The following is a 27,500-nucleotide window of genomic DNA, read 5'->3' as shown; positions in this document are numbered from 1 at the left end:
GTGAAAATCACTAATTCTTTAACACTATTATTTTAATAGAAAATTCAGGTTTTATGTACTTTTAACTTCCTGGCAGCACCTCATGTAGAAGTTCTTACCAACAGCAAGACTTTCATAAATCATTCTCCATATGAACTCAGGGGGCTTAAAATCAGCAAAACACCAAAACACTCACAGTTTTGTTTTGGGGATGTCTTAACTCCTACCTGGGCACTGCAGGTGGAGAGGAGGCAGAGACTGAGACACAGATCCCAAATTTGCAACTCAAACCTGAGGCACCAACAAAGACCTGTTGATATTTCTACAATGCCTTAACTCCAGGTTGAATGATCAGGGACAGAAATCTTCTCCAGGCTAACATTTCCCATTCAAAATCTCATTCCAGGAGCAAATATTTTTTGCTTTGTTTCAAATACATCAATTTTGGGAGCAGGAAATTGTGCAAAGTAGGTAAAAATAACCTTTTACTGACTTTATGGACATTTGGAATCCACATAGGAACTGCTGTAGACATAAATACAAGAGACCTGCAGATCAGAGAAACTCAAGCACTGCCTTATCACTGCAAACTCAGCTGAACTGGCCATATTTTATCATTATTTACTGCTACACAACCCTTCCTCCTGTTCTGGAACAGACACAGAATGGCCCTTCCAGAGACACCACGCACCAGCTCAGCTGCAATTTCTAAGTGACTGGGCCAGAAAATTAAATTTCTATTTCCCCATTCAAGATAGAAATAAATGAGGGACTTGCCTCTATTTCTCTTTGTCAGGGAGCTGGGACTCACCAAGAACTTCACCTGGGCAGCTTTGAAATCCTCCTCATCAGCTGCACCTTGCAGTCAGAGCTTGAACTGCTCTCCCTCATGGCCCTGTGTGACAGGAGGTCACCAGTGGCCAGCACCTGACCCAAAATTCAGAAATCCCTGGTGGTGTACACTGAATGCATCTCCTGCTCCCACCTCTACTCTCTTTTTCTCCCCCTTTATTGGAGTTCTTGTTTTTGCCAGCCCTAGGAAGGTCATCGCTCTCCTTCTCCAGAGGAAATCACAAAAATTAAAGTGAATTTAGCTCACTCTGCATTGTTGGAGCTCAACAGAAAAGCAGCCTCACAGGCTGACCCACCCTGTCACTGAGACACCCAAACCTGCCCAGAGCTCCTAAATAAATCCGAGGATTTGCTGATAAATAAATAAATAAATAAATAAATAAATAAATAAATAAATAAATCAGAATAAATGCAGTTTCCTGCTTACACTGATGGGAAGGCAGGACCCTCTGGTCACAGACTGGAACCAGGAGGGAGGATCTGCAGAAACCTCCTCCCAGATTTATGGATGTGCTGCAAGTGTCATTCCAACATTAATGAATCCAAAACACAAAGTGTAGATAAAGGATTCAATGCTCACACGCCCTGATAAAGCACAGTTTCCAACTCATCCCTATGAATTCAGCTCACTAACACCAAAATTTCCAACTCATCAGGACCTTGGGTTTGAGGTCTTGGTCAGGATCATCAACTACCCCTGGGAGTGCAAAACTGGGCAGCAAAACTGAGCACAAACTGGGCAAATTTGGAGAAATAAAGTGACAAACCTTAGCAAGAACCTCAAATCCCACCTCAGGACACAAAATCCAGAACCACCATGAAGGAAGTGTGAGACATGGGCTCTAAAATGCATAGATAGGTCCTACAAGATTATTGGTGATCATTGCAGGGCTCCAGCACATTCCCATGAAAAAAAAAAAAGGAAAAAACGAAAAAAGGAAAAAGGAAAAAAGGAAAAAGGAAGAGAGGCTGGAGAGGGACAAGGGGGGAAGTGCCAGGACCCAGGGAATGGCTCCCAGTGCCAGAGGGCAGGGCTGGGTGGGATATTGGGAACTGGGAATTGTTCCCTGGCAGAGTGGGGATGAGCTGGGTTGGAATTCCCAGAGCAGCTGGGGCTGCCCCTGGATCCCTGGCAGTGCCCAAGGCCAGACTGGACACTGGGGCTGGAGCAGCTGGGACAGGGGAAGGTGTCCCTGCCATGGCACAGGTGGCACTGGGACAGGGGAAGGTGTCCCTGCCATGGCTGGGGTGGCACTGGGTGGGATTTGGGGTCCCTCCCACCCAAACCATTCTGGGATTCTGTGCAAGGGGAATAAATCCACGAATTTTGACATCAGCTTGTGTAAAACTGATGTTGCAAACTGGAATTTGTTTTATTACCTTACAAGAACTGGGATATTTCTTCTCCCACACTGCAATATCTTGTGCTACATATTTGGAATGTTACACAGACTTGGAACTGGAGGATCTTTAAATTCCCTTCCAATCCAAGATATTCACCCAGAAGGAATCCCCTGCATCCCCCAAGTACCTCCACAAACCTATTTCATACCCACTCAGGGAACAGGCCAACACCAACCAGGCTATTTGGGAGAAAGGAAACGTTAATTCCCTGCAAAGCTTTGCCCACACTTGCCACCACTGGGGTACTCAGCACAGGTACCCTGATGTTCTCCTCCAGCAAGGCAGAGGAGGCTGGGGGGCCCCAGCATCTCCCTTCTATTTTCCCTGCTTCCCACAGAATTGCTTTTCCTCTAGAATTCCACTCAGAGTTACACTGATGATGTGTTTTTACCGTTTCATTTTTCGTCACGGCCCCAAATATCCCCTCCCAAAGGACTCTGGATCACGAAATCTGCACCCTCAGTTGCTTTGTGAAGATCCTGTTGCCAAAGATAACCTGGCCTAGAAAATTAATATATGAAACATGCAATGCAAATGTGCTGCACTACGTGAACAAAGTGTAAGATCCTCGCTGGGCTAAAAAAGGAACAGCAAATTCTTCAGCTTTCTGTAAGTTCCTTTGTAAATGTGCACGTTAAAAATAATACTCATTAAAGTGCTTAAATGCAATAAAATGGAACTATTTCCTCACTGCCTACAAATGAAGTCAGTATCAAAGTACTGATTTTTTTTTTTTTTGTATTAATTTATTATTGACTTACAAATACCTAATGGATGGAGCTAAGATGTGCACAGCACTTTCCAAACACTAATTCACAGCATCCTTCCAAGAATGTTGCAGCAGCAGCAAATAATTCCCAGAATCTTCTGGCTTCAGTCTCAAAGTTAAGGTGTGTTTTTGCTTTTTCTTTTTTTCTTTTAAGGAGTATCTATTCAAGCAGCCAACAAAACAACTGGGAAGAGGTGAAGTGTGATGCCATGAAGTCACTCAGCCTCAGACTGATCCCAGTGCCATCACACAGCGCTGCTTAAATGAACTGCAGCTGGAATTCCCGAGATCCAGATTATTTAAACAGACATCCTGGAAGCAAACACAGGAGCAGTCCTACCAGTGACCCCTGATGGGATTTCACAGATTGGAGCTTGCTCAATTAACAGGCAGGCCTAAAATCAGTGCCTTGCTTGGAGGAAGTGCTCACAGGTAAACTGCCAGGAGAGGAGGAGTCTGTGAAGGCACAGGCAGAAATTTGGGTGATTTGGGGAGTGAGGAGCAGGTGGGGTTGGGGAAAAACCCCAGTCCCGCACCTCTTAAAGAATGATTTGATTTTCCAAAGCTTCTAAAGAATATTACAGGGATTTCCTTCAGTTGGTAAAGTTCATAGTCACACATTTACCTGATGCAACAGCCCTGTTGTTTTACATGAACCTGCAGCATCAGGAAAATCCTCCTCATGCTTCACAAGCCACCATAAAGAAGAGGCTGCTCTTCATCCCGTGCTCTCCTGCCAAACCCAATGAAGTCAGCACAGGCACAACGTGTTTATACAACATTAAGGGTTCACGTTAAGCTGAAAGCAAGGAGGAAATTTGACTTTCAGATTGACAAATGAAGAGTGCTGGTGTATTCTGGAGCCCGCAACAAAGGAGCCGGTTGTGTTCTCGCCCACCGCGGATCCCTAACAAACCCTCCTCCCTGGAAGGATGGTCAGAGCTAAGGTCACAGCACCCTCCATCTGCATTTCAGATCTCGACTTTTGTTGGCTTTACTACTTCTTTTGGCATTAAATATGAATGATGTTCCCCGAAACATTTGGAACATTAATTATAAGGAAACAAACGCAGGGCTCCGGTCATTGTTCACCCATGCAACGACAACCAGGAGCTTCCAGCAAAGTGCTGAAATATAAAAGGGTGATGTTCATTCATGTATTGGTCCAAGCTGCAGCACTATAAAGTACATCAAAAGGTGTTAATGGTTTCAATATTTATCTGCTGCAGGGAAGCACTCTAAAAAGAAGACAGAAAAAAATTTCTGCTAATGGCTGTGTCTCTCCATTAAAATGAAAAGCTTAATGCATCTTATAATCAGAGGACAATTTGCAAATCATTAAGAGAAATGTAAAATTCCATTAAAATACAAATCAAGAGTCCCTCACTGGACTAATAATCTTTTTGATATTATTTTGCATTTCACTATTTCTGTTCCCAATATCCAGGCACCACAAATGATCAGTTCTTGAACATGCTATTTACCACAGCCTACTTCTTTAACGAGAGACTGAGAGAAGTATAATCTGCTATTCAGAGCAGGTACTAATGAAGAATTCCATATATTCTGAAATTTAATTAAAACCCCAAAGATTTCAAATTAGATGCAATTTGAAATGCCTGGGGCAGAAATACATGCACTTGCGTGGCAAGGGTATCACGCTGAAAGTTGATACCGTAATTGGTCTTGATGTATTTTTGTGTTGCCAGGCTGAAGCACAGAACTCATAACCATATAAAAATTCTCTGTAGATTACCTGCTCATTGAAAATGCCATCACTCAGGTAGTTCTCTACTAAATTACCATGCTACTAAAATGCACAAAGTGATTCGAAGAGAAGAGTGGCACAGCTGGTCGACGCTGCCAATGAGTTATGCATGCGTCGACGCTGCCTTTTTTCTTAGTAAAATATGCTCAGTTGAATATTAAAATATAATTGGCATTCAACCTAAGTAGCTTAAACCATTTTGTTATCTTCTTTTAAACCGATTTGGCTCCTCCACAGTTATTTTCGAGGATGCGATTCACAAACTAATGACACCATCACATTCAGCGAGATTTGTACTATTTTACATTTGTCATAAATAGGGACAATTTCTACAGCCTTCTAGGGATGTCCTTTAATACTTGCTCCTCTTGAACATCAAAGGCCCAATTCATGGGGAAAAAAGAAAGAAAGGAGAAAAAGGAGTGTGCCATTTATGTTGTTCTTGCATATTTTATTCTGAGAGGAGTGCGGGATGCAAATTTCTAGTGAGGAGTGTGTTTTTCCAGCTAAGTGAGACCTTGTTTCCCCCACAAGGAAATGGTCAGCAAATAAACTGCTCAGGAGATGTGGCAAAACATCTTGCAAACGGGTCAGAAAGGGGCATCCTTAGGTCAAGAAGCAGAAAAATGCCTTTATGATGAATTTTTTTTCCTCAGACAAATTTATTTGTGTGCCCCTAACATAAAGGCTGTCAGAAATGCCACTATATTGTCATTTCCTGAAAAAAATTAACAATATTACTTAGAAACAAGGTGCTCACCATAGTAACAGTCCCATTAAGCACATTACCTTTGAAACACCAAACAGGTTAAATGCATATGAGTATTGATGGTATTTCCTATCGATAAGGGGTTTTAAGTAAACTTGCCTGAAAGTTCATTAATAAAACGGGTGTGGGAGGCTGTATTTATAAAATCCTTTCCTTTTATCTTGATTGCATGGGTTTTTATTAAGGAGGGGGGCAAAGGTTACGTGGGGCTGCATGCGTGGCGAGCCAGCCAACAAATCAAAGGAAAAATGAATTAAATTAAACTTATTCCTCACAGGTCTGCAATGAGAGCAGGTGCTGAGGTCTGGAGCTCTGGGTGAAGATGAACACACGACTCTGGATAAAAAAAGTCATTTTCCAACACTGGTGGGGTTTTTCCACCTTCAGTTCTTACCTTTTAATCTAAATCTCATCTACAAGCAGCAATGTCAAAAGTTACCGGGTTGGTCAAAATGTTTCTAAGATCAGGGTCAACTGGTTCCTTTTTTTTCATGGGGAGAAAAGGGATGTGATTTTGAGCAAATTCACTTTATAAAGAAGCCTCACACGCAGGTGGCTTTTAGAGCTGCTGATTTTAGAGTGAAGCTGCCCTGACTTTGGTCCAACTGCAGTTCTGTGGAAATATTTATCATGGAATCATGGAATGGTTTGGGTTGGAAGGGACCTCAAAGCCATCAGTGCCACCTCTGCCATGGCAGGGACGCCTCCCACTGTCCCAGGGTGCTCCAGCTGGGAATTCCATCCCAGCCTCTCCCCACCCTCACAGCCAGGAATTCCTTCCCAGTGCCCCATCACCAAAACACAAACCCTTTCTTTCCAAACAGAAGTTTGGAATAATTTGATAATATTTCAAAAATTTGGAATAATAAGATCCACACATCTCTGCAGCTGTTTCAGAGTCTTGAATATTGAATATCCTCAAATTCTCTGAGAACAAGTGAAAATATTGCCATTGCAGAGGTGAACACTGGCTGTGGACCTTCAACCCACTTCTACCTAAAAAAACCCTATTTATAAAATGCTCCTTCATTCTAATTATGGCCTACCTGTAATAATGTTAAGAATACTGGCAAGAAAGGATTGTCCTACTGGAAATACAATTAATTTTTTAAAAATTAATTTTTAGAAGAAATAAATTAAAATTTATTTTTAAAAATAGATGGCCCTTTCACTGCTCTCCCCATGACAGGACAGACACGCTGCTCTCTCCATCCTTAGACTCTTCCAAGGTCACACCAGTGACCCTGAAAGGCTCCACCAAAACCCCATCAACATCTGCAATCAGTGCTGCCAAAAAGGAAATCTGCACCTAAGAGGGCCTGAATTGTCCTGCATGGGCCACATCTGGCAGACAATTTACCCTATGAACTTCAATAAAAGTATTTAAGATACACTTAAAACCACACAGGCTTCCACAGGAAATTATGGGAATTCTGGTCTGAATTCAACAGGAATTGGGTCAGGAATTCTGCAGATATTTCTGTCCAGAATGCATTTGTATTGATTTTTTTTTGTTGTTTAGTTTTGTTTTTAAATACATATAGTTGATAGAAAGCAATGGGCCAACTGGGCTGGAAAAAGAATTAGAGGTATAAAAGTAACTGGGCTATTTTGGGGTTTTGCTGTTTCCATTTTTGAAGGTTGGAGAGGATTGATTTCTGTTTGCAGAAAATGGTAGGAAAGTATTGGATTGTAAAAATCCATTAAATGTCTCACAAAACAGTGACTTTCTGCTTATCAAAACTCCTCTCACATGAAATGGTAATAAAAGAAGATGCCAGTCTCTGGAATTTGAATTTTGAGTTGGCAGACAGAAATAGGAAATCTTGTCAGCTCTCTGCACTTGAATCTGCCATGTCCAGATATGTGAAGTATGAACGTTTTCGAGCAGATTATTTCATATTTAACACTTTCTAAAAGCCTAAATAGAAATGTATTTGCATGTCTGATGAAGCTGCAGGGTTGAGAAAGGGAAAATCAGAGACATTTATCAACCTTTTTTTCCCTTAATGAATTGAACCTCTAGTACCAAAGTAAGAGAATTCCACAAATTGCTGCAAAAATCAGTGGTAAAAATGACAATTTGTGTTTGCCTAGGAGAGGCCAATCCTGCCTCCTCAGCAAGTGAGCAGAGCAGCTCAAGACTGCAAAGTGTAAATACAGAGCCCCATGAGGGGGGTTGGAGGGACCTCAGAGCTCATCCAGCCCCACACAAGGACACCTCCCCTGTCCCAGGTGCTCCAGCCCCAGTGTCCAGCCTGGCCTTGGGCACTGCCAGGCATCCAGGGGCAGCCCCAGAAAATCTGGGAATCCCATCCCAGCCCCTGCCCACCCTCCCAGGGAACAATTCCTGCCCCATCTCCCACCTGTCCATGTCTGTAGTTGATGTAACCTGGTGGCTTCCCACTCTCCTAGAGAAATGAACTGAATTTTCCATTTTTACTGGAAAGAAGGGAACCATGGAGAGCTGACACTGGAACTCCTGCTTTCCCTGTTGGCCGCATTTGCTTCTTATTAACAATGGTTATGCTTTAACCATAAATATATATCTGCATCTTTTATATCTATAAAATCTATATCTATATCTATATCTATATATCTATATCTGTATCAATATCTGTATCTATATCTAATTTATATCTATCTATCTATCTATCTATCTATCTATCTATATCTATATCTATATCTATATCTATATCTAATTTATATCTATCTATATCTATTTATCTATATATCTATATCTGTATCTATATCTATATCTAACTATATATCTCTATATATCTCTATATCTATATAATTTATATCTATATCTATCTATATCTCTATATATCTCTATATCTATATAATTTATATCTATATCTCTATATATCTCTATATCTATATAATTTATATCTATATCTCTATATATCTCTATATCTATATAATTTATATCTATATCTATATATCTATATCTATATCACTAATTTATATCTAACTATATCTATGTCTGTATCTGTATCTGTATATCTATATCTATATCTATATCTATATATCTATATCATATCTATATCTGTATCTATATATGTATTTATATCTATATCTATTTATATCTAACTATATCTATATCTAATCTATATCTATATCATCTATCTATAGAATCTATATCTAAGTCTATCTATCTATATCTAATCTATCTATATCTATATCTATATCTATATCTATATCTATATCTATATCTATATCTGTATAATGTCTATAAATGTCTATATCTATATCTATCTATATCATCTATATCTATATCTCTAAGATAAAGGAAGGAAGACCCAGGGACTGCTCCTTGAAGCAAAATCTGATCATAAATCTCAGCTTAATGACACCTGAACACAAAGGTCACTGAAATACATAAATACACTGAACCTGAACATGCACATGCTTGAGACATGGAAATATTTATTCACAAAAGTTGCAGACAGTTTATCCACAAACTGGCACATTCAAACCTTCCAGCTTTACTTGATAATATCTCAACTAAGTCAATTATTCTTGCAATATTTTTTACTGTAATTTAAAGGAAGGGAAAAGAGATCTGTAATTCATTTTAGTAATGGAAATGCTTCCCTTATTGAAATAATTTTTATATATTGAAAAAGTCTATGGATAAATTGTGTGTGTGAAAAATTTACTCTCAGGATACCATAATTAGGGTGAGCAGCACAGCCCCTGAAATCCCTTTAAAATATAAGCACAATGTTGAATTTGTCATCTCAGAAGCAGACAAATTACCAGCCCACAATCTTGTGATTTAAATATTCTGACCACAAAAAGAATAGAAAAATACTCTGGCCTTTGCTGAGTCCCAAACAGAAAACACAGAAAAAATTACTTTTCTTTCTTAATTTGCTGCAATCTGGGAGTTTTTTATAGTTTAGAAAGTGCAAACTGAGTAAAAGAGAGGTGCTAGTGCAGCTCCTGGAAGGGTGCAGAGTACTCAGGATGTTATGGAAGGCTTTTCTCCATGGCAGCTTCCCAGGGGGGACATCCCCCAGCCCCAAGGGGATGCAAGTCCAGGGGTGACTCCAGCTCCACGGGGGTGACACAAAGTGAGCAGGTTCCTCATGCCAGAGCTGGCACTTCCCCTGCTCCCAGTAGCCCTGGGCAGTGCCAGTGTCTGGAGGAGCAGAAATCACAGGGTAATTATTGATTACAGGCCTGCCTCCGTCAGCTGGGCGGGAGAATGGAGCGGCTCCCGGCTCCTTTGAAGGCTCCCATTATGCATGAGGAGGTTCATCAATATCCCCTCTTGGATGAATAACCTACATCATGCACGGGGGATTTCAGCTGCACAGCTCTGCTCCCTGCTCTCCATCCTCAGCTGCTCCTCCTGGGTCCTCCTGGGCTCTGCCTTTGGCTTGGAACGTGCCAGAATCATGGAATGGTTTGGCCTGGAAGGGACCCTGAAGTTCATCATGTTCCTGACACCTTCCACTGTCCCAGGCTGCTCCAGCCCCAGTGTCCAGCCTGGCCTTGGGCACTGCCAGGGATCCAGGGGCAGCCCCAGCTGCTCTGGGCACCCTGTGCCAGGGCTGCCCACCCTGCCAGGGAACAATTCCTGCCCAAAACCCAACATAAACTGACCTTCCTTCAGTTTAAAACCACCAATGCCCCTAGTGCCTCTTCCAGACCTCTCAGCCTGACACAGGAATTCACAGCTCAGGTGGGAACAGGGGGACTGAGCTGGACTGAGGAACTGCACCCCAGGAATGCAAAGGGCTCATGCAGGGAGGACAGGCAAGGAGCAGAACCCCAGGGCTGCTGCTCGTCACAGGGCGCAGGAAAACTCTGCCCTGCCTCCAATTTCCTCTGTCCTGAGCTCTAATGAGCCATCTGGTCTGCAAGCACCAGCACAGCCAGCCTGTGCCACCCCTGTGCCACTCTGTGCCACTGCAAACACACAGCACAGCCAGCCTGTGCCACCCCTGTGCCACTGCAAACACACAGCACAGCCAGCCCTGTGCCACCCCTGTGCCACCCAGTGCTACTGCACACACACAGCACAGCCACCCCTGTGCCACCCTGTGCCACTCTGTGCCACTGCAAGCACACAGCACAGCCACTCTGTGCGACCCCTGTGCCACTCTGTGCCACTGCACACACACAGCACAGCCACCCTGTGCCACTCTGTGCCACCCCTGTGCCACTGCAAACACACAGCACAGCCACCCTGTGCCACCCAGTGCCACTGCAAACACACAGCACAGCCACCCTGTGCCACCCTGCCACTGCAAACACACAGCACAGCCACCCTGTGCCACCCCTGTGCCACCCCTGTGCCACTGCACACACACAGCACAGCCACCCTGTGCCACCCCTGTGCCACCCTGCTTCTGCAGCCACCCCTGTGCCACCCCTGTGCCACTGCACACACACAGCACAGCCACCCTGTGCCACCCCTGTGCCACCCTGCTTCTGCAGCCACCCCTGTGCCACCCCTGTGCCACTGCAAACACACAGCACAGCCACTCTGTGCCACTGCACACACACAGCAAAGCCACCCTGTGCCACCCTGTGCCACTGCAGCCCCCCCTGTGCCACAGCTCCACAAAGGGACATTCAGGAGTGGCCGAGTCACTGTCACCCTCCCCGTGTCCCAGACCCCCAGTGACCCAGCCCAGCCCTCCAACACCAGCCCAGTTCTCTCCTCTGTACAGGAAGGGAGCCAATGACCAGGCTGTGTTAGGAGCAATGGATCATCCCCATTAGGAATGTGCAGGGGTTTTTCTGGGATGCCTCACTCAGGGGAGTGGGAAAACCTGACTGTGTTCAGTGGAATTCCACACTGAATGCTGGCCATGACACATGTTGGTGACATCATGCTCCACATTTTCAATTATGTTTGAAAATAAATATATTGGCTGCATATTAGCTGGAGAGCCAGTAAGGGCAGAAGTCCTGGAGGTGTTGGGAAACCCGACTTTTCCCTCTCCACAAATCCCTGACAGGGAGACAGGCGGGGGTCGGGCTCTGCTCCCAGGGAATAAGGGACAGGATTTGGGGAAATGGCCTCAAACTGGACCAGGCAGGTTTAGAGTGGAGGTTAGGGAAAATTTCTCCATGGAAAAGCTGTCCAGCCCTGGCACAGTCTGTCCAGGGCAGTGGTGGAGTCAGCATCCCTGGCAATATTCAGAAACCAGGTGGATGTGGCACTTGGGGACACGGATCTGTGGTGAGCATGGTGCTGGAAGGGTTGGGCTGGAGGACCTCAGAGGTCTCTTCCAACCCTAATGGTTCTGTGATTCCATGACTCTCCTGCCTACCTCAAGATTCAGATTCCACCCTTGCCAAGGTACAAGTGGAATGCTGGATTTTGTACTTTAAGTGCTTTTAAACACATTTCCCCTGTTTAACAGTAATTTAGAAAATTAAAGGCACTTCAGAATAATTTAAGATATAGAAGCCACTGAAACAGCAGATGCTGAATTTTTATAGAATTTCTTAATGAATATAAAGCAGATCATCTCTACTGTCTGAATCTGCAAATCTCTCTGCTTTTGTTATGTCAGAGTTGATTGTCACTATTTTTCTCCCCACAAGGAACCATGTCTTCAAAACTGGCTCAAAAGCAGCTGCAGGAAACTGGCCATGACTTGAGAAGTGTTTCATCCCAAAAGCACTTTACCCTTTTTTTTTTTGTTAGATGAGGAATGTTTTTAAGGGTTTTTTTGGCAAAACCAAAACCCTTCTGGTCCCCAGATAAAGTTAGAGCAGAAAAATAAAATAAAATTTGATGTAAGCAATGATTAGGAAGAAATTAAGCAACAGTCAGTCCTGATTACAAAAGCACTTGAGGATGGAATTTGAATCCTCTCTCAAAGAGCAATACTGCACATGGTCACATTTACAGGGAAGGGGGGAACAAGGGCCAAAGGTTTTGATGATCATGGAATCACAGAATTCCAGCCTGCTTTGGGTTGGAGGGACCTGAAAGCTCATCCAGTTCCAGCCCTGCCATGGGCAGGGACACCTTCCCCTGCCCCTTGGAAAGCTGCTGCTGAACAGAAACGTAAGAAAATCAGAGGGATGAGAAAAAGCCTTTCTGGCTTTGGCTGCTCAGCTCTCACTGATGTTTGTTCTGCGTTTTTAAGTGCCTGGAGAAACGAGCAGGCACTTTCAAATGTAAATGTGTAAAAGCAAATAAATACCAAACTCCTAATTTAGCAAAACTGCAATTCTGATGTGCAGATAAACTGAAGCGCAATCCATCAGAATTTGATTTTTACATCACCTTTCTCCTAAATAACTTTTAAAAGCAGTTCCTTCCAATTTTGCACATCTATTTCCACATTCCTTTTCCAGTTTTATGGAAGCATTAGCAGGAGAAAGCGACAGAAGAACAGAGATGCTCTCAGGTCGCTGTGATTTGAGCCAATTAATTCCTCATTAATGTTTCCATGATGCAGGAGCCCTCCCCCAGTAAAACAGACACAGCCCTGGGCCAGGCCAGGAGCAAAGGAGGGAGCTGAGTTGAACAAGCTGGATGTGCTGAGATGAGAGCACTGCCCTGCAGCCCAGCTGGGCACACCCAAACCCCAGGGGCAGTGGGCAGTGGCACCAGTGCCACCCTCACAAGGCCAGGGAGCTGCAGGGACCCTCGGGTGATGCCCACATCCCAGCCCTGCACAGGGCTCTCAGCTGGGATGGTGCTGAAGGACTTTCCTGAAGGACCCTCCCAAGGGTGGTGGTTGTTTCCCTCAAGAAGCTCCCTCTTAACAAATATCATTATTTTTCCTCTTTTAAAACTTCTTCTGTGCCTTATAAAACATTAAATTTTACAAACAAAACATTAAAAAAATACAAATAAGACATTAATTTTTTTTTCATTTATTTTCCTGAATGGGCTCCTGAATTCTTTTTAGCTTTGTGAATGAGATTCCTTGGTGTAAGCGCTGCTGATCTTTGGCTGCTGCTTTGGGGTTCAGCCCTGAGAGGTTTGAGAGGAAGGCTGTGCCCCAGGGATGGACCAAAGTCTTCTACAAACTCAAACCAGCAGCTGAAGATCAGCAGGGCTTACACCAAGGAATCTCATTCACAAAGCTAAAGAGAATACAGGATCCCATTTAGGAAAACAAATGAAAAGGAAAAAAAATGTTTTATTTATATATTTTTTTAATGTTTTGTTTGTAAAATTTCACATTTTATAATTTCTGATGGATAATCTGGGAGGCAGAATTCCCCTGCTGCTGTTTGGAGGTGGCAGGAGCACAGCAGCAGCAGTGATATTTCCTAACCAGCTTTGCCCATTCACCCCCACCTCAAAGTTTCCACAACTTCATTTTACCCCAGCTAATAAAAAAATTCCTCAGTACCTCCCTGGAATTAGACTGTGAAAGATCTGGCACTGGGGAACGTGCATAAACATGGGAGAGCAAGTGCAGAAGATGCTGATGGAAATAAAGTTGCTGTGCAAAGCTCAGAGATCCTGAGATTCCCTTATTCACCCAGAAATGATGGACTGCAAACAAGGGCACTGCAAACATCAGACTTCTGAGGTTATTTATTATTATTATTATTATTATTATTATTATTATTATTATTATTATTATTATTATTGATATTGGGACCCATTTCATTTCAAATGATCAATTTCTGTTATGAAGCCTTCAGGAACACAGTCCATAAAAGGGGAATGGTGAGGAGGAACTTTTCTCAGGTGTTGCTTTTATCTGAATTCATAAACAGCTTCATGGTAACACTGCTCCTTGGTTAAAAATATTCTCTGTGATCACTTTGAGGAGTAAAGCCACAGTGACCTTACCCAGCCCATCCCTGACTGCTTCCCTGGCACTTTTCTCCTGCCAGGGACACAGAATCAGGGAATCACAGGCTGGAAAATCCCCCTGAGCCCATCAATTCCAGCGGCTCCCCAGCACTGCCAAGGCCACCCCTGTCCCCAGGTGCCACATCCAAAGGCTTTTCAATGCCCCCAGGGATGGGCACCCCAGCACTGCCAGGGCAGCTGTGCCGGGGCTGGGCAGCCCTTCCCAGGCAGAAATCCTCCCAAATCTCCACCCCAAAGCTCTGCTGATGCCATGTGAGGCCATTCCCACTCCTCCTATCCCTCGTTCCCTGGGAGCAGAGCCAGACCTGGCTGCCCTCTCCTGTCAGGGAGCTCTAGAGAGCGATGTCAAAGCCTCACCCCCCCTCTTGGTGGCCAAAAGCTGCTTTAGGTAGCCACAGCTCACAGAGCACTCACAGGTGTGCACCCAGCCCTCCAGGTGTGCTCCCAGCCCTCCAGGTGTGCTCCCAGCCCTCCAGGTGTGCTCAGAGACCTCCAGGTGCGCTCACAGCCCTCCAGGTGTGCTCCCAGCCCTCCAGGTGTGCTCAGAGCCCTCCAGGTGTGCTCCCAGCCCTCCAGGTGTGCTCAGAGCCCTCCAGGTGTGCTCCCAGCCCTCCAGGTGTGCTCCCAGTCCTCCAGGTGCGCTCCCAGCCCTCCAGGCGTGCTCCCAGCCCTCCAGGTGTGCTCACAGCCCTCCAGGTGTGCTCACAGCCCTCCAAGTGCACTCACAGCCCTCCAGGTGTGCTCTCAGCCCTCCAGGTGTGCTCACAGCCCTCCAGGTGTGCTCACAGCCCTCCAGGTGTGCTCTCAGCCCTCCAGGTGTGCTCACAGCCCTCCAGGTGTGCTCTCAGCTCAAGCTGTCAGTGCTGGCAGCTGAAGCATGTCCCTTTGTAGGGCCAGGAGAGGGAGATGGGGCCAGGGGCTGCTGGCAGAGAGCAGGGAGGGTGGCACTGACCTCTCTGGAGCAGGGGGTGGTGAAGGCTGGCACGGGCAGGGGTGGCACTGACCTGTCAGGAGCAGGGGGTGGAGGAAGGCTGGCACAGGGAGGGTGGCACTGACCTGTCAGGAGCAGGGGTGGTGGCACTGACCTGTCAGGAGCAGGGAGGGTGGCACTGACCTCTCAGGAGCAGGGGGTGGTGGAAGGCTGGCACAGGGAGGGTGGCACTGACCTGTCAGGAGCAGGGGGTGGTGGAAGGCTGGCACAGGGAGGGTGGCACTGACCTGTCAGGAGCAGGGGTGGTGTCACTCACCTCTCAGGAGCAGGGGGTGGTGCAGGGCCGGCACGGGCAGGCTCTCGGTGCCGCCTGGCTGACAGAAGTAGGCTCGCAGCCAGGCCGTGCACTGCCGCAGGGGCTCCGGCATCTCCTCGGCGCCCGGGCACACCTCGCAGGCCAGTGAGGGCTCTGCCCTGCTGAGACACAGAAAGGCAAGGTTACAGCGGTGAAAATGACCAAAACAGGCTGGACAGGGCTCTGAACAACCCTGGGTGAACAACACGGGCTGGAAGGTCCCTTCCAAGCAAAACAACTCTGTGATGCTGTGATAAAACCGAGTATTCACGCTCTGTATCAGCAAAACAAAAACCTCAAACATTCCATCTGGAGGCAGACCTTTTTTCTTCTCAGAAAAGTGAGGGCATCCCTCAGAGCAGTAACAAAACCTCACCCTCATCACCCCACAAAGCAGGCTGGCCCAGGGCTAGGAACACCTGTAAGAGCACCCAGCCAGGAGGGAACAGCCGTGTGGGAAGTGTCAGGCAGCAGGGACACCCCAAACCGTGGTGGGGGCACATCCCCGTGCTCCCAGGAGGGAGGGGGGTCAGGCTGCTCCTCCGTGCTCCCTGGGGGCACAGTCCCCTGTCCCCAGGCCATCCCTGGGGAAGGAGGGAAGGAAGCAGCTCTCCCTTCCTCCAGCGCCCTGGCAGGTCTCTGCTTCCCTCCCCTGATTGAATTGGAAGGAAGCAATTGAGAATTCATTTGATTTTCAGTGGCAGCTCGTGCTTGCAGGGGCTGAGGAGCAAAGTGAGCCAACAGAAAGCACCTGTAAATAAAAATGGGCTTCTTCCCCTGCTCCTTATTTCTTTCCAAAGCAGAGTGATGGGAGCAGTGCAAAAGGGAGCCCTGGATCTGTATCCAGCTGTGCTCTCCAAGCTGGATGCTTCCAGAGGTGCCCAGCAGTGCTGGGAAGGGGCTGGGGGGGCTCTCCTGGTGCTTCCCAAGGCTGGGGTGTGATGGGGGGGTCTCTCAGAACTGCAGAGACCTGTGTGAGGACAGCAGCAAACACAGTGCATCCGTGAGAAATGATGGAGACAACATCCAGGGGGATGGCCAGAACAGCAACCCCTGCCAGCAATCTGCTCACATCCACATAAACCCCAAGATTCCCAAAATAATCCCCCCCACCAAAAAAAAAAATCCCCCAAATGCCCAAAATAATTCTCAAAATTAAAAAAAATTCCCCAGAATTCCCAAAATAATTTCCAAAATAATCCCTGAAATTCCCAAAATTACAAAAGATAATCCCTGAAATTCCCCAAAAAATCCACAAAAATTCCCCAAATAATTCCCGAAATTCCCATAAAAATCCAGCTTGGTAGGAGTTAAGTGCAATTTTATTTATCTTTCCATTTATTTATCAAATTGATGCTTTTGACTTTCCTTTATGCACGTGAAGTAGGATCAAGTTGCCTTTTAAACCTGGTGTCTACTTTATGCTGTTTTTCTGATCAATAATATCTTTGCTTAAAGAAAAAGTATGAGAATCCATGCATGAATGTTTGAGCACAAATCCCCACAGCATGGACTTCAAGTCAAGCTCCCAGCACCGTGGATAATCCATTATTTCACACAGGTACACCACAGCAGAATGTGGCCCTGTTTTACTATGAACTGTTAGAGCTACAACAAAATAATAATGAGAGAATATAATGGCAACAGCTCCTCAAACCTGGCACAGAAGTGGGGAGACTTTTCTGCTCCATTTATCCAGAAGAGCACCAAGAGTGCTCACAGCTACGGGCTCCTGGTGTTTTTCACATCATCCTGCTTCCCATTCTTGGGAGTCTGGAAATCATTTGGGCTGTAATGCCACCAATAAAACAGAAAAACTCCAACTCCCCACAGCTCTGGGAGCAGCAGCTCTGGGTCTGTGTCCAAGGGCACCCAACCAGCACCAGTCACCCCCAAAAGAAGTGGGGAGCAGCCAGGGAGACTCTGGAAGCACCTGCCAGGGCCTGGAGGGGCTCCAGGAGAGCTGGAGAGGGACTGGGGACAAGGGATGGAGGGACAGGAGCCAGGGAATGGCTCCCAGTGCCAGAGGGCAGGGATGGATGGGATGTTGGGAATTGGGAATTGTTCTCTGGCAGGGTGGGGAGGGGCTGGGATGGAATTCCCAGAGCAGCTGGGGCTGCCCCTGCATCCCTGGCAGTGCCCAAGGCCAGGCTGGACACTGGGGCTGGAGCAGCTGGGACAGGGGAAGGTGTCCCTGCCATGGCAGGGTGGCACTGGGACAGGGGAAGGTGTCCCTGCCATGGCTGGGGTGGCACTGGGACAGGGGAAGGTGTCCCTGCCATGGCAGGGTGGCACTGGGACAGGGGAAGGTGTCCCTGCCATAGCTGGGTGGCACTGGGTGGGATTTGGGGTCCCATTCCAAGCCAAACCATCACACACACCTTCCTCACTTCTCCAGGTGCTCCCTGGCAGGAGTGTTTGGAGAGAATTGATTTTTAATTTTATGTTTAATTGCTGCTTTCAATGGCAGTGCCCTGCCACTGCTGAACATCTCCAGATGTTTTGGTGGGGCCATTCTCCCAGCAATTCAACACCAGAGGCTTTCCCACCTGCCACCTCCATGGCCAGGAAAGGGAAGGCTGTGCAAGGCAGGAATGAATTGGCTCTCCAGGAATGCACTGACTTCTTTTCCTGCAGGACACAGACTCCATGTGCCAACACACACAGCCAGAGCTTCAAACTGGCAGGGAGTTGAAAAAAAGAAAGGAAAGCCTTGACATTAATTTTGCTTGGCAACAGCTCTTCCTGGGAATTTGACAGCTTTAATAGAGAAAAAGAAGGCACATAACTCATGCATGGGTGTCTTCTGCTGGCCCTCCTCCCCTCCCTGCCCTTCCCTCCTCCCCTTCCCTCTCCAAACTTGCATAGCAGAACTTCCACACACTGCCCTGGCATTAAATGTCCCCCTGAAAACACCAGCTGCCTTTTGAAGGATTTTCTCAGGCTTCAAAGCCTTGAGTACCTTTCAAAGAGCAGAGTCCAAGTGGTCTCAAAACATTGGTAAGGAGAGCAGAGGAGTTACATCATGGGAAATTCCCTCCTGGAAGGAAATCCCTCTGCTCAGGGTCGGATTTCTTGGAAGGTTTCTCAACTCCCTACTCCAGGCATGGATCTTTGAGCTCCTCTGAGTCAAGATGGACAGGAACAAGTTGAAATTTAGAGAAAAACACACACCTGAGAGTCATATGAACTACCTGGGCCTAAACTTTGGGAATGAAGGAGAAAAAAGAGCCTTTCTTGCTGTCCTGCCCTGGGTGATCCCCAGGAAAGGATCACAGAGGCACCAGCAGCACACAGGGTGGTGGCCAAAGTGGCCTTTCACTGCTTTGCCTATGGAAAGTTTAAGTCTTAAACTCGTGATCAACAAGATGCAATTTGACTTTTATACAGGAAAATAATGTGTGTTCATTGAAAAATAAAAAAACCCAAACCCTAAACAAAATATGTAAGAAATCTGACTGCTTTGTTTTCACCCTGGAGAATTTTTAAATTTTTCCTTAAAAAGTACCAATGCTTTTTTTTTTTTTTTTTTTAGTGGGGCTGGAATCATGAGAAACATCTTTTTAAACCACATCAATATTGTTGCCACGACAAATTAAGTGGAATGACAGTGAATTTATCACAGGGTGAAAAAGTGGATTTTGGGGTTTCTAGGATGGGGATTCAGGGGGCAAGATGGAGGATCTGGGCATGTCCTGCCTTTCCCCTTCTTCTTCCTGGCCTCCACCCTCTGCTGTGATGGTGGCACTTCTGGATTGGTTTAAGGTAGAAGCTCACTGTCTGACACAGGTGATGGGCATTGGGAAGTTATGGTAAATATTGTACACAGAGTTTTTAGTATAAAGAGATAACACTGCCCCAGGGCAGGCAGAGTGTGTCTGTCTGTCCTGCTGAACGGACTCAGCTGGACAGGAGAAAGAATTTTATAGATAAGGAACAATGAACACCCTTGAGAGTGAGAACTGAAGAGCCCTGACTCCTTCTTGGAGCACCAGGCTGGGAAAAGAGACTCTGTGACTTTTCTGGGGGTGACTCAGATCAGCCAGAGGTCCTGGGACACCACTCCCCTGCTATCCTGCCCATCCCTCTCCATTCCAGCCCTTCCCAGAGCCTGCCCGAGCTGGGGGGCAGCAGGATCCTGCATCCCCAGGGCCGAGAGGAGCCTTCCCAAAGCTCCATCCCCTCCCTCCTCACCTCTGCCTGGCATGAAAGGAAGGAAGAGCTGCTTCCAGCAGAGGAGGAGGAAAGCAGCAGCACCTGTTTCAGTTTAACAGGCTCCTTCCAAAGGCACTGCCAAGAACTGGAAGTTTCTAAGGCGCTTCCAAAATAAACATGTCAGCAGCGGATTGGCTTTGGGATCATCCCAAACAGCTCAGCCAGGGTGGGAACCAGAGAAATGCTGGGAGAAGCCGTGTCCTGAAGGGGCAGGATGCTCACTATTGATTTCTGAGCTGCTTTTTCCTCCTCCTTCAGAAACTTCAGGGAAACAAGGTGGACCTTGGGCTGTGCCGAAAGGAAGGGGCTGTAACCCGACTCTGCTGGCACGTTCCCTGGGGCAAAGCCAGGAGCTGGCAGCTTCCTTAGCAGAAATAAATACCAGGAGAATGTCCTAGCAGCTCCCATAACACATTTATAAAATAGATGTCTATTTGTAAAATATTTGTGTATTTTAAATACAACTGATTGGTTGAGTGTAACATCCAAAATCCCAATTCCACTGCCTGTAGCCACACACACCTGAGTGTTTCATCCCTGGAAAACCAGCTCACCTTCCAGTGGTTTGCCTAAGGAGAGCTTTAGAAACTGAGCCAGTGAAGAGACACCTTTACATCAATTTTGAAATTTTCAGTGGTTTTTTTTCTTTTTTTTTTGTTTAAGACAGAAATGAAAAAAGCTCAACTAAATAAAGGTTGCAACTCCTCCTAGCCTGGAGTCAACAAAGTGCCATTGATAATGTGGGGAGACTCAGATCACATTATTAATTCTAAATTTTTAATTTTTAATTTTTTGGTAATGTTTCATAATTTAAAATTTTGTCCTTTTGCAGTTTTGCCATATTTTTATTTTTATTTTGTTGTGGGTTTTTTTGTGGTTTTCTTCACCACTGGTGTGAAGACCCTGGTGACTGCTGGTACAGAGCTCCATGAGTGTAGATAATTCTTAATATTTATATAAGTTTTAGATATAAATCTCTATAGATATACAGATATATAGATATGTATCTATATAGATATGCAAAATAGTTAATAACAGAGTAAATTTTTACATTTGCAGAAGTCACTAGGAACTGAATGGTAACTCTTGCCATGAAATACATATAAAAGGCCAGAATAATTTAAAAATTATTGGTTTTTAAATGGCATTTTTTGTTTGATCAGCAAATGACTGAAGACAAGTTGTCACATAACTCTCTCACACCTGAATTCATAACAGAATAAAGTGGCACTATCTGAAAACTGAAGGCTGTCCTTTCCTTACAATTACATAGATCTGTGCTTATCTTTCCAAACTAATTTTCTTTTAGAGAAATAGCTGCTGTGTTACCTTTCAAATGGAAGGATCAGTGATGATTAGCACACAAAAATTAACATTAAAATGGGGCTTAGTGAGGCAGCATTATTTGTTCCACAACAACACAGAGCGAGTTGACATTTTTACGGGAGCCTTCATTGTGAAATTAACTAAAAATGTATTTTATCCACACCTAAATGTCATTTAAGCAGCCTTTCTTTGATAGATGAAGGCTAAAGCCACCCCAAAACTGCAGCTGAATTATCTGGTCTCTAATGACTCCAGACCGATTACGGGATGCAGAGCAATCTCGTTAAATTTTATTCCAAAGCTTACTACACTGGTGTTTTCTCTTATTTTTCTATCAATGAAGCCCAGGAGGTTTCAGGACAATTCATTATGTATGAGACCCAACTTACAGTGCTTGACTGTTGATTAATAGCAAAGTTTGCTGGGTGTACATTTGCAGCATTAGATGCATACAATATGCTAACTTATTCTTCCACCCGAGCTAATTATTTACCAAAATGACTACTTGAGACTACAATTTATTAAATGCATGCATCCAGTCTCGATTTGGCCCCAAAAGACAGCCCGGAATGAAGATCTTTTACTTGATGTGACAACTTCTGGAAACAGTGTTATTAATATTGTAAATGTGGCAAATCAAGAGTTCAAATAGCTGGGTGGCTCTGCTGCATTTCTTCCCCACAACTGAACCAATGAACAAAGTGCCTTTTTAGGTTTAAAATTCATGGCCAAGCACATCCTGACATAGTTTAATTTAGCTGCTTATAAATGAAGTGGCTCTATGATGGGAGGGAGAGATTAAAAAAGGGATGAGAGCAGCAATAAACAGCAATAACCCCCAGTTCCTGTCGAACAGCCCCGACACTGCTCCTGGTAAGGCCTATTAAGAAAAAATTGATGCATTTAGGGAAGAACACAAGAAATCAGAGCTGAGTCAGACTCAGTCCTTGTCGTACAACCTGTGCAATGTTTTCCTTATTCTGTTTTTATCTGTTCTGGAGGATGCAAGTTGTTACAGATCTAACTGGTGAGAAATTCTGCATCCTCTCTTTAACCCTGGGAAAGAAGCACCTGCACAGAGATCTGAGTATCATATACACAATTTAAATTCCAAATAAATAATATAACAAATAAATTCTAATTAATCACATTAAATTAATCACATTAAATTATTGATACACTAAGTAATAAATAAACACGCCTCTTGAGTAAATACAAAGATATCCAAATAGTGTCATTTTTTCTCCGACTTCTAAAATTATTGATATTAAATTTGGGGGGCAAACTGGGCTTGCCCAAGCCCATGATCCCTGCAAAGCTGCTCCCTGCTTATTCCCTGCTCCTGGTGTGCACCAGCAAACAGTTCAAAGGATGGAGTGAGACTCCTGTCTTCACATGCCAAGATAAGGAAAATCAATGTCAATGCCCAAAAGACTCAAGTGATAGCACTGAAGGTCATTAAATGCTACTCACTGCCCTGGACCATTAAAGTTTTGATTGGAATCCTATACAGGGAGACACAGATTTCAAACAAGATCCTGCCCTGGGATGTGGCACTGCGAGACCACGGCGGTGACTTCCCGAGAACACCTGAAACACATCCAAGGAAAACAATGCTCTGTGTGTGTGGGCTTGGCTCCCTTTCCCTGAGCATTTCTTGTGTTTTCACAGCACTCAGTGCCATTAGGAACAAAGATCTCTGTCAAAGCAACAGCCAGGTGGAAGGACAACCAGCAAGTTCTGGTTCTTCAGCCACCTCAATCTCCCCCTGTGCCTCCCAGTGCCCTTTGCTGTCTGCTCCATGCCACCTTCCTTCCCTCCATCCCAGACTGCTTGGGGTTGGAAGGGACATTGAACAAAATCTTGTTCTAGCCCTGCCATGGCAGGGACACCTTCCCCTGTCCCAGGCTGCTCCAAACACCAGTGTCCAGCCTGGCCTTCGACACTTCCAGGGATGCAGGGGCAGCCACAGCTGCTCTGTGCCGTGGCCTCACCATCCTCACAGGAAGAATTTCTCCCCAGTATTCCATCTTCCCTTTGGCAGTCAGAAGCCATTCCCCTTTGCCCCTCACTCCTGTGCACAGTCCTTAGCCCACCTTTGAAGTTCTGCCCTTTTCCCATGCTGGCCACCATCACCCTGCTGGCCTCACGGGGTCTGGACCATCTCTGGACTCTCAGTCTGACCTTACTGCTCTGCTGAAGATTTCCTGCTCCACCTCCACACTGGCCACCCATTCCAGCGCTGCTTTCTTCCTGTTTCCCACCCACAGCTTTTCCAGACTAATTCCTGACTCCAGATTTCATCCTGCACGTTTGTACCCCTCTGTGTTAGCAGGAATCATCCGGGCCAAGACAATCACAGTCAGCTCTGGAGCTCATCAGCACTGGGAGTTCTGTCAGCTCAGAGACCTTCCCCAGAGAGATCCACTCCCCTCCATCAATGAAACCCTTCAAACACCAACAGCTGGGCCCTACTGAGAGAGCACAAATATCCCTAATATCAGAGTGACCTCTTCACAAACATTTCCGTTTCAGATGAGCAGCTTTGGCAGCAGAACGACCGGAGAATTTGCCGAAAAGACAAAAAAAGCCCATTTTCTGTGCCTCTTCCGTGCTGGGAAGGACCACCCTGTTCTAGATTGAGAACGGGGGAGATGGAGCACACCCTGCACCAGCAACAACCGAGCAGATGCTTCACATTAAATGTTTTAAAGCAGGAAGCAGAGCTGGAGCCAAGTTCCAAGCGCAGCACACTCTGCCCGAGATGTTCGGCAACATTAAGCATAGGTGATATCATCAGCTCCAGCTTTAATTAGGTTAAAAGAAAGTCGGTTAATTTTAGCACTTACAAGAAATTGTTACAAAACATTTTTTCTTATATAAAAGAAGTCTCCCATCAGACCTGGGAGGTCGGTTTTATCACAGGCAATTAACTGTGTTAGGGCTGGCTGCAGGGGACCCTCAAACCGCACACCGCCTTCCCCGCGCTGCGCCGCCGTCCCTGCTGCTTCTGGGGATCCACCACCATCACCACCCCTCTGCTGTGCTGCTTCTGGGGATCCACCACCATCACCAGCCCTCTGCTGTGCTGCTTCTGGGATCCACCACCATCACCACCCCTCTGCTGTGCTGCTTCTGGGGATCCACCACCACCCCAGCCCTCTGCTGTGCTGCTTCTGGGGATCCACCACCATCACCACCCCTCTGCTGTGCTGCTTCTGGGGATCCACCACCACCCCAACCCTCTGCTGTGCTGCTTCTGGGGATCCACCACCATCACCACCCCTCTGCTGTGCTGCTTCTGGGGATCCACCACCCCAGCCCTCTGCTGTGCTGCTTTTGGGATCCACCACCATCACCAACCCTCTGCTGTGCTGCTTCTGGGGATCCACCACCACCACCAACCCTCTGCTGTGCTGCTTTTGGGATCCACCACCACCACCACCCCAGCCCTCTGCTGTGCTGCTTCTGGGGATCCACCACCATCACCAACCCTCTGCTGTGCTGCTTCTGGGGATCCACCACCATCACCAACCCTCTGCTGTGCTGCTTCTGGGGATCCACCACCATCCCCAGCCCTCTGCTGTGCTGCTTTTGGGGATCCACCACCATCACCAACCCTCTGCTGTGCTGCTTCTGGCACCCACCACCACCACCACCCCCAGCCTTCTACTGTGCTGATTTTGGGGATCCTTCACCATCACCATCCCCAGCACTCTGCAATTCTGGTTTTGGGGATTCCTCAGCATCCCCATCCCTAGCACTCTGCAATGCTGGTTTTGGGGATTCACCACCACCCCCAGCCCTCTGCAATGGCCACAAACCCACCAGGCCTACTCAGCACCCTGCCTTGCAGTGATAACCCAATTGCTAACTGGTATCTGAAGGCAAATTTACATTTTTTGCTACATTTCTCAGATAGATATAATCCCAATTATGCATGGATTAAAAAAAAAAAAAATCCACCAAGCCTAAGGGAGTAAAAATACACATTACAACCCTTACAGTGCAAGACCCAGGTCTCTGATCTGGTGCACGGGGACACTGAAGGACAAAAACTTAAGGCTGAATTATTGGAACTGGGCCCTGACTTTGGATGTCCACCTTGACGTGCGTCAGTGCATGAATTCCAGATGACAGTGAGCGCTGAGAATTATAATCAACAGCACCTGCAGATCCTCCAGCCTATTAAAATGAATTAAGATACAGATAAATCAGGAACCTCTTAAGAATTCGACTTGCCAGGACGTTTTTCAAAGCGAGTTCCCAGTGTGGGTGTAAAGTCTGTGACCCCTGAGCATCTCCTGCTGAAGTGAGTCCAGAGGCCACAAAGATGCTCCAGGAGCCCCTCTGCTCTGGAGTCAGGCTGGGAGAGCTGGGACTGTTCACCTGGAGAACACAAGACTCTGGGGACACCTTAGAGCACCTCAGAAAAATGAATATATCCCAATTAAAACAGCATCGTTAACAGAGACCTCCAAAGCCTTTCTGCAGGGCTTTGGGGTTGCTACCACACACATCAGCAGGATCTCTCCCAAAATGGCATCACCCAGCCAAGAACTGGCTGTACCTCCTACCAATTTGGCCTCAACCACAAAAACACAACAGTGAGGAGAACAAAGAATAAAGAGTATTTCCGTCATTTGGATCAGACTGACGTGCAGTTTGTTCTTCCCAACACCCCACAGTGCCTGGGTCACTCTGGGCAGGCTCTGGCAGGAGGGGCCCTCCTGCAGGTACCAAGAGAGCCCTCCCCTGCCACAGGCCATCCCTGCATCCTCTGCATCCAGGAGGAAAAGCTTTTCTCTCAGGTAACCAAGCAGGACCCAATACTGGATTGGAAAGCCAGCAGGGCACATCAATAAAACCAATAAAAATACTGTTTCAAAAAGTGCTGTTATAATTAACTGAAATAAGAGTCTATAAACTGCCACCTCAGAAGGAGCTTGTTAAAGGCTGAGCATAGGAACTGTTATTTAAACACACTCTGCCCTTCATGGACCAGCCTGGCCACAGCATGCCTCTTGCTTCTCCTATCTTCCCACAAATCTCGGGATCCCAGGGGAATGCCTCATTGCATGATCCAGGAGCTTTGGAACTTCAGAGGTGCTGCCCTGGGGGGCTGAGCTGCTGTGACCTTAAAATCACACCTGAACCTCCTTGCACAGGACAAAGGGGGACCAAAGGATTTACAGCCACATCAGAATCCTGGAAGGGTTTGGGTAGGAAGGGATGTTAAAGCTCATCCATTCCCACCCCATTCCCACCCATCAAAGGATTTACAGCCACATCAGAATCCTGGAAGGGTTTGGGTAGGAAGGGATGTTAAAGCTCATCCATTCCCACCCTGCCATGGCAGGGACACCTTCCCCTGTCCCAGCTGCTCCAGCCCCAGTGTCCAGCCTGGCCTTGGGCACTGCCAGGGATCCAGGGGCAGCCCCAGCTGCTCTGGGCACCCTGTGCCAGGGCTGCCCACCCTCCCAGCCAGGAATTCCTTCCTCACATCTCAAAATCCATCCTCCTTCAGCTCAAAGCCTTTCCCATTCATCCCACCCCTCTTGTCCTATCTCATTCCTACTCCAAAACTCCCTGTGATGGGAGAGCTGGGGACAGACCACCCTGCTAAGACAAGACAGACAAAACTACTCGACAGAACTCCATCTGGAATGGGGCAGGAGTATTTTCCCAGCCTGCTTTCCCTCCTCTCTCTGCAGCAGAGTGCCTGGAGACCGCTGTCCTCAGAGCTTTAGGTGCATCTGCATTACAACCCCATTAGCTTGTGTACTACACTCATTAATAAATAAGCTCCCCACTTAAGTGCCTTTCTTGTAAATTGGTTTGTTCTGTTCCATATAAATAATATAAATTTCTCTTATCAGATGTGGTGGATTTTTTTCTTTACCTATGTAGAGACACTCCAGCAATTTAACCTAAGGAGGAGTTCGTGTAATGCTCCTCCTCAGTGTCCCTTGTCACCAGCCTGTGTTTACCATGGCAGCTGCAATATGTTAAATAGTTAGCATAGCAAAAAATAATGTCTTTAATAACTGGCATAAGTATATTGACCATATGTCAAAAGTAAAAGAAAAAACCCTACTAAATGGATAGTTATTGTAATTGTATTTTAAAACACTGAGGTCATATTTAATTTTGAATCCAAGCTCTTAAAATGCGCTTTCTGGCAAGGACAGAGTAATAAAGCCCTTAACAGTAAGAAAAAAAATGTACATTCTTATTATTGCAAATCTCTTTTCCAGATTACTAATACTGCCATAAACAAATGGAATGAAAACTTTAATTGTTTTAATCAGAAATAT

General features: G+C 46.1%; 1 protein-coding gene across 1 annotated transcript in view; it reads right to left on the bottom strand.

Moving 5' to 3' along the window:
* The window catches only part of MGMT (O-6-methylguanine-DNA methyltransferase), a 141,143-nt gene that overhangs the window by 17,310 nt on the left and 96,333 nt on the right, over window positions 1-27,500 (bottom strand). The window contains exon 4 of the mRNA XM_084210056.1: window positions 15,604-15,761. Coding sequence (XP_084066182.1) covers window positions 15,604-15,761 — 158 coding nt within the window. The remainder of the gene's footprint in view (window positions 1-15,603; window positions 15,762-27,500) is intronic.

Source organism: Fringilla coelebs (genome assembly GCF_963513975.1).
Source record: "Fringilla coelebs genome assembly, chromosome: 8".
Classification (NCBI taxonomy): domain Eukaryota; kingdom Metazoa; phylum Chordata; class Aves; order Passeriformes; family Fringillidae; genus Fringilla; species Fringilla coelebs.
The sequence above is the reverse complement of the archived record's forward strand: the minus strand, read 5'-3'. Positions and strand labels throughout refer to the sequence as shown.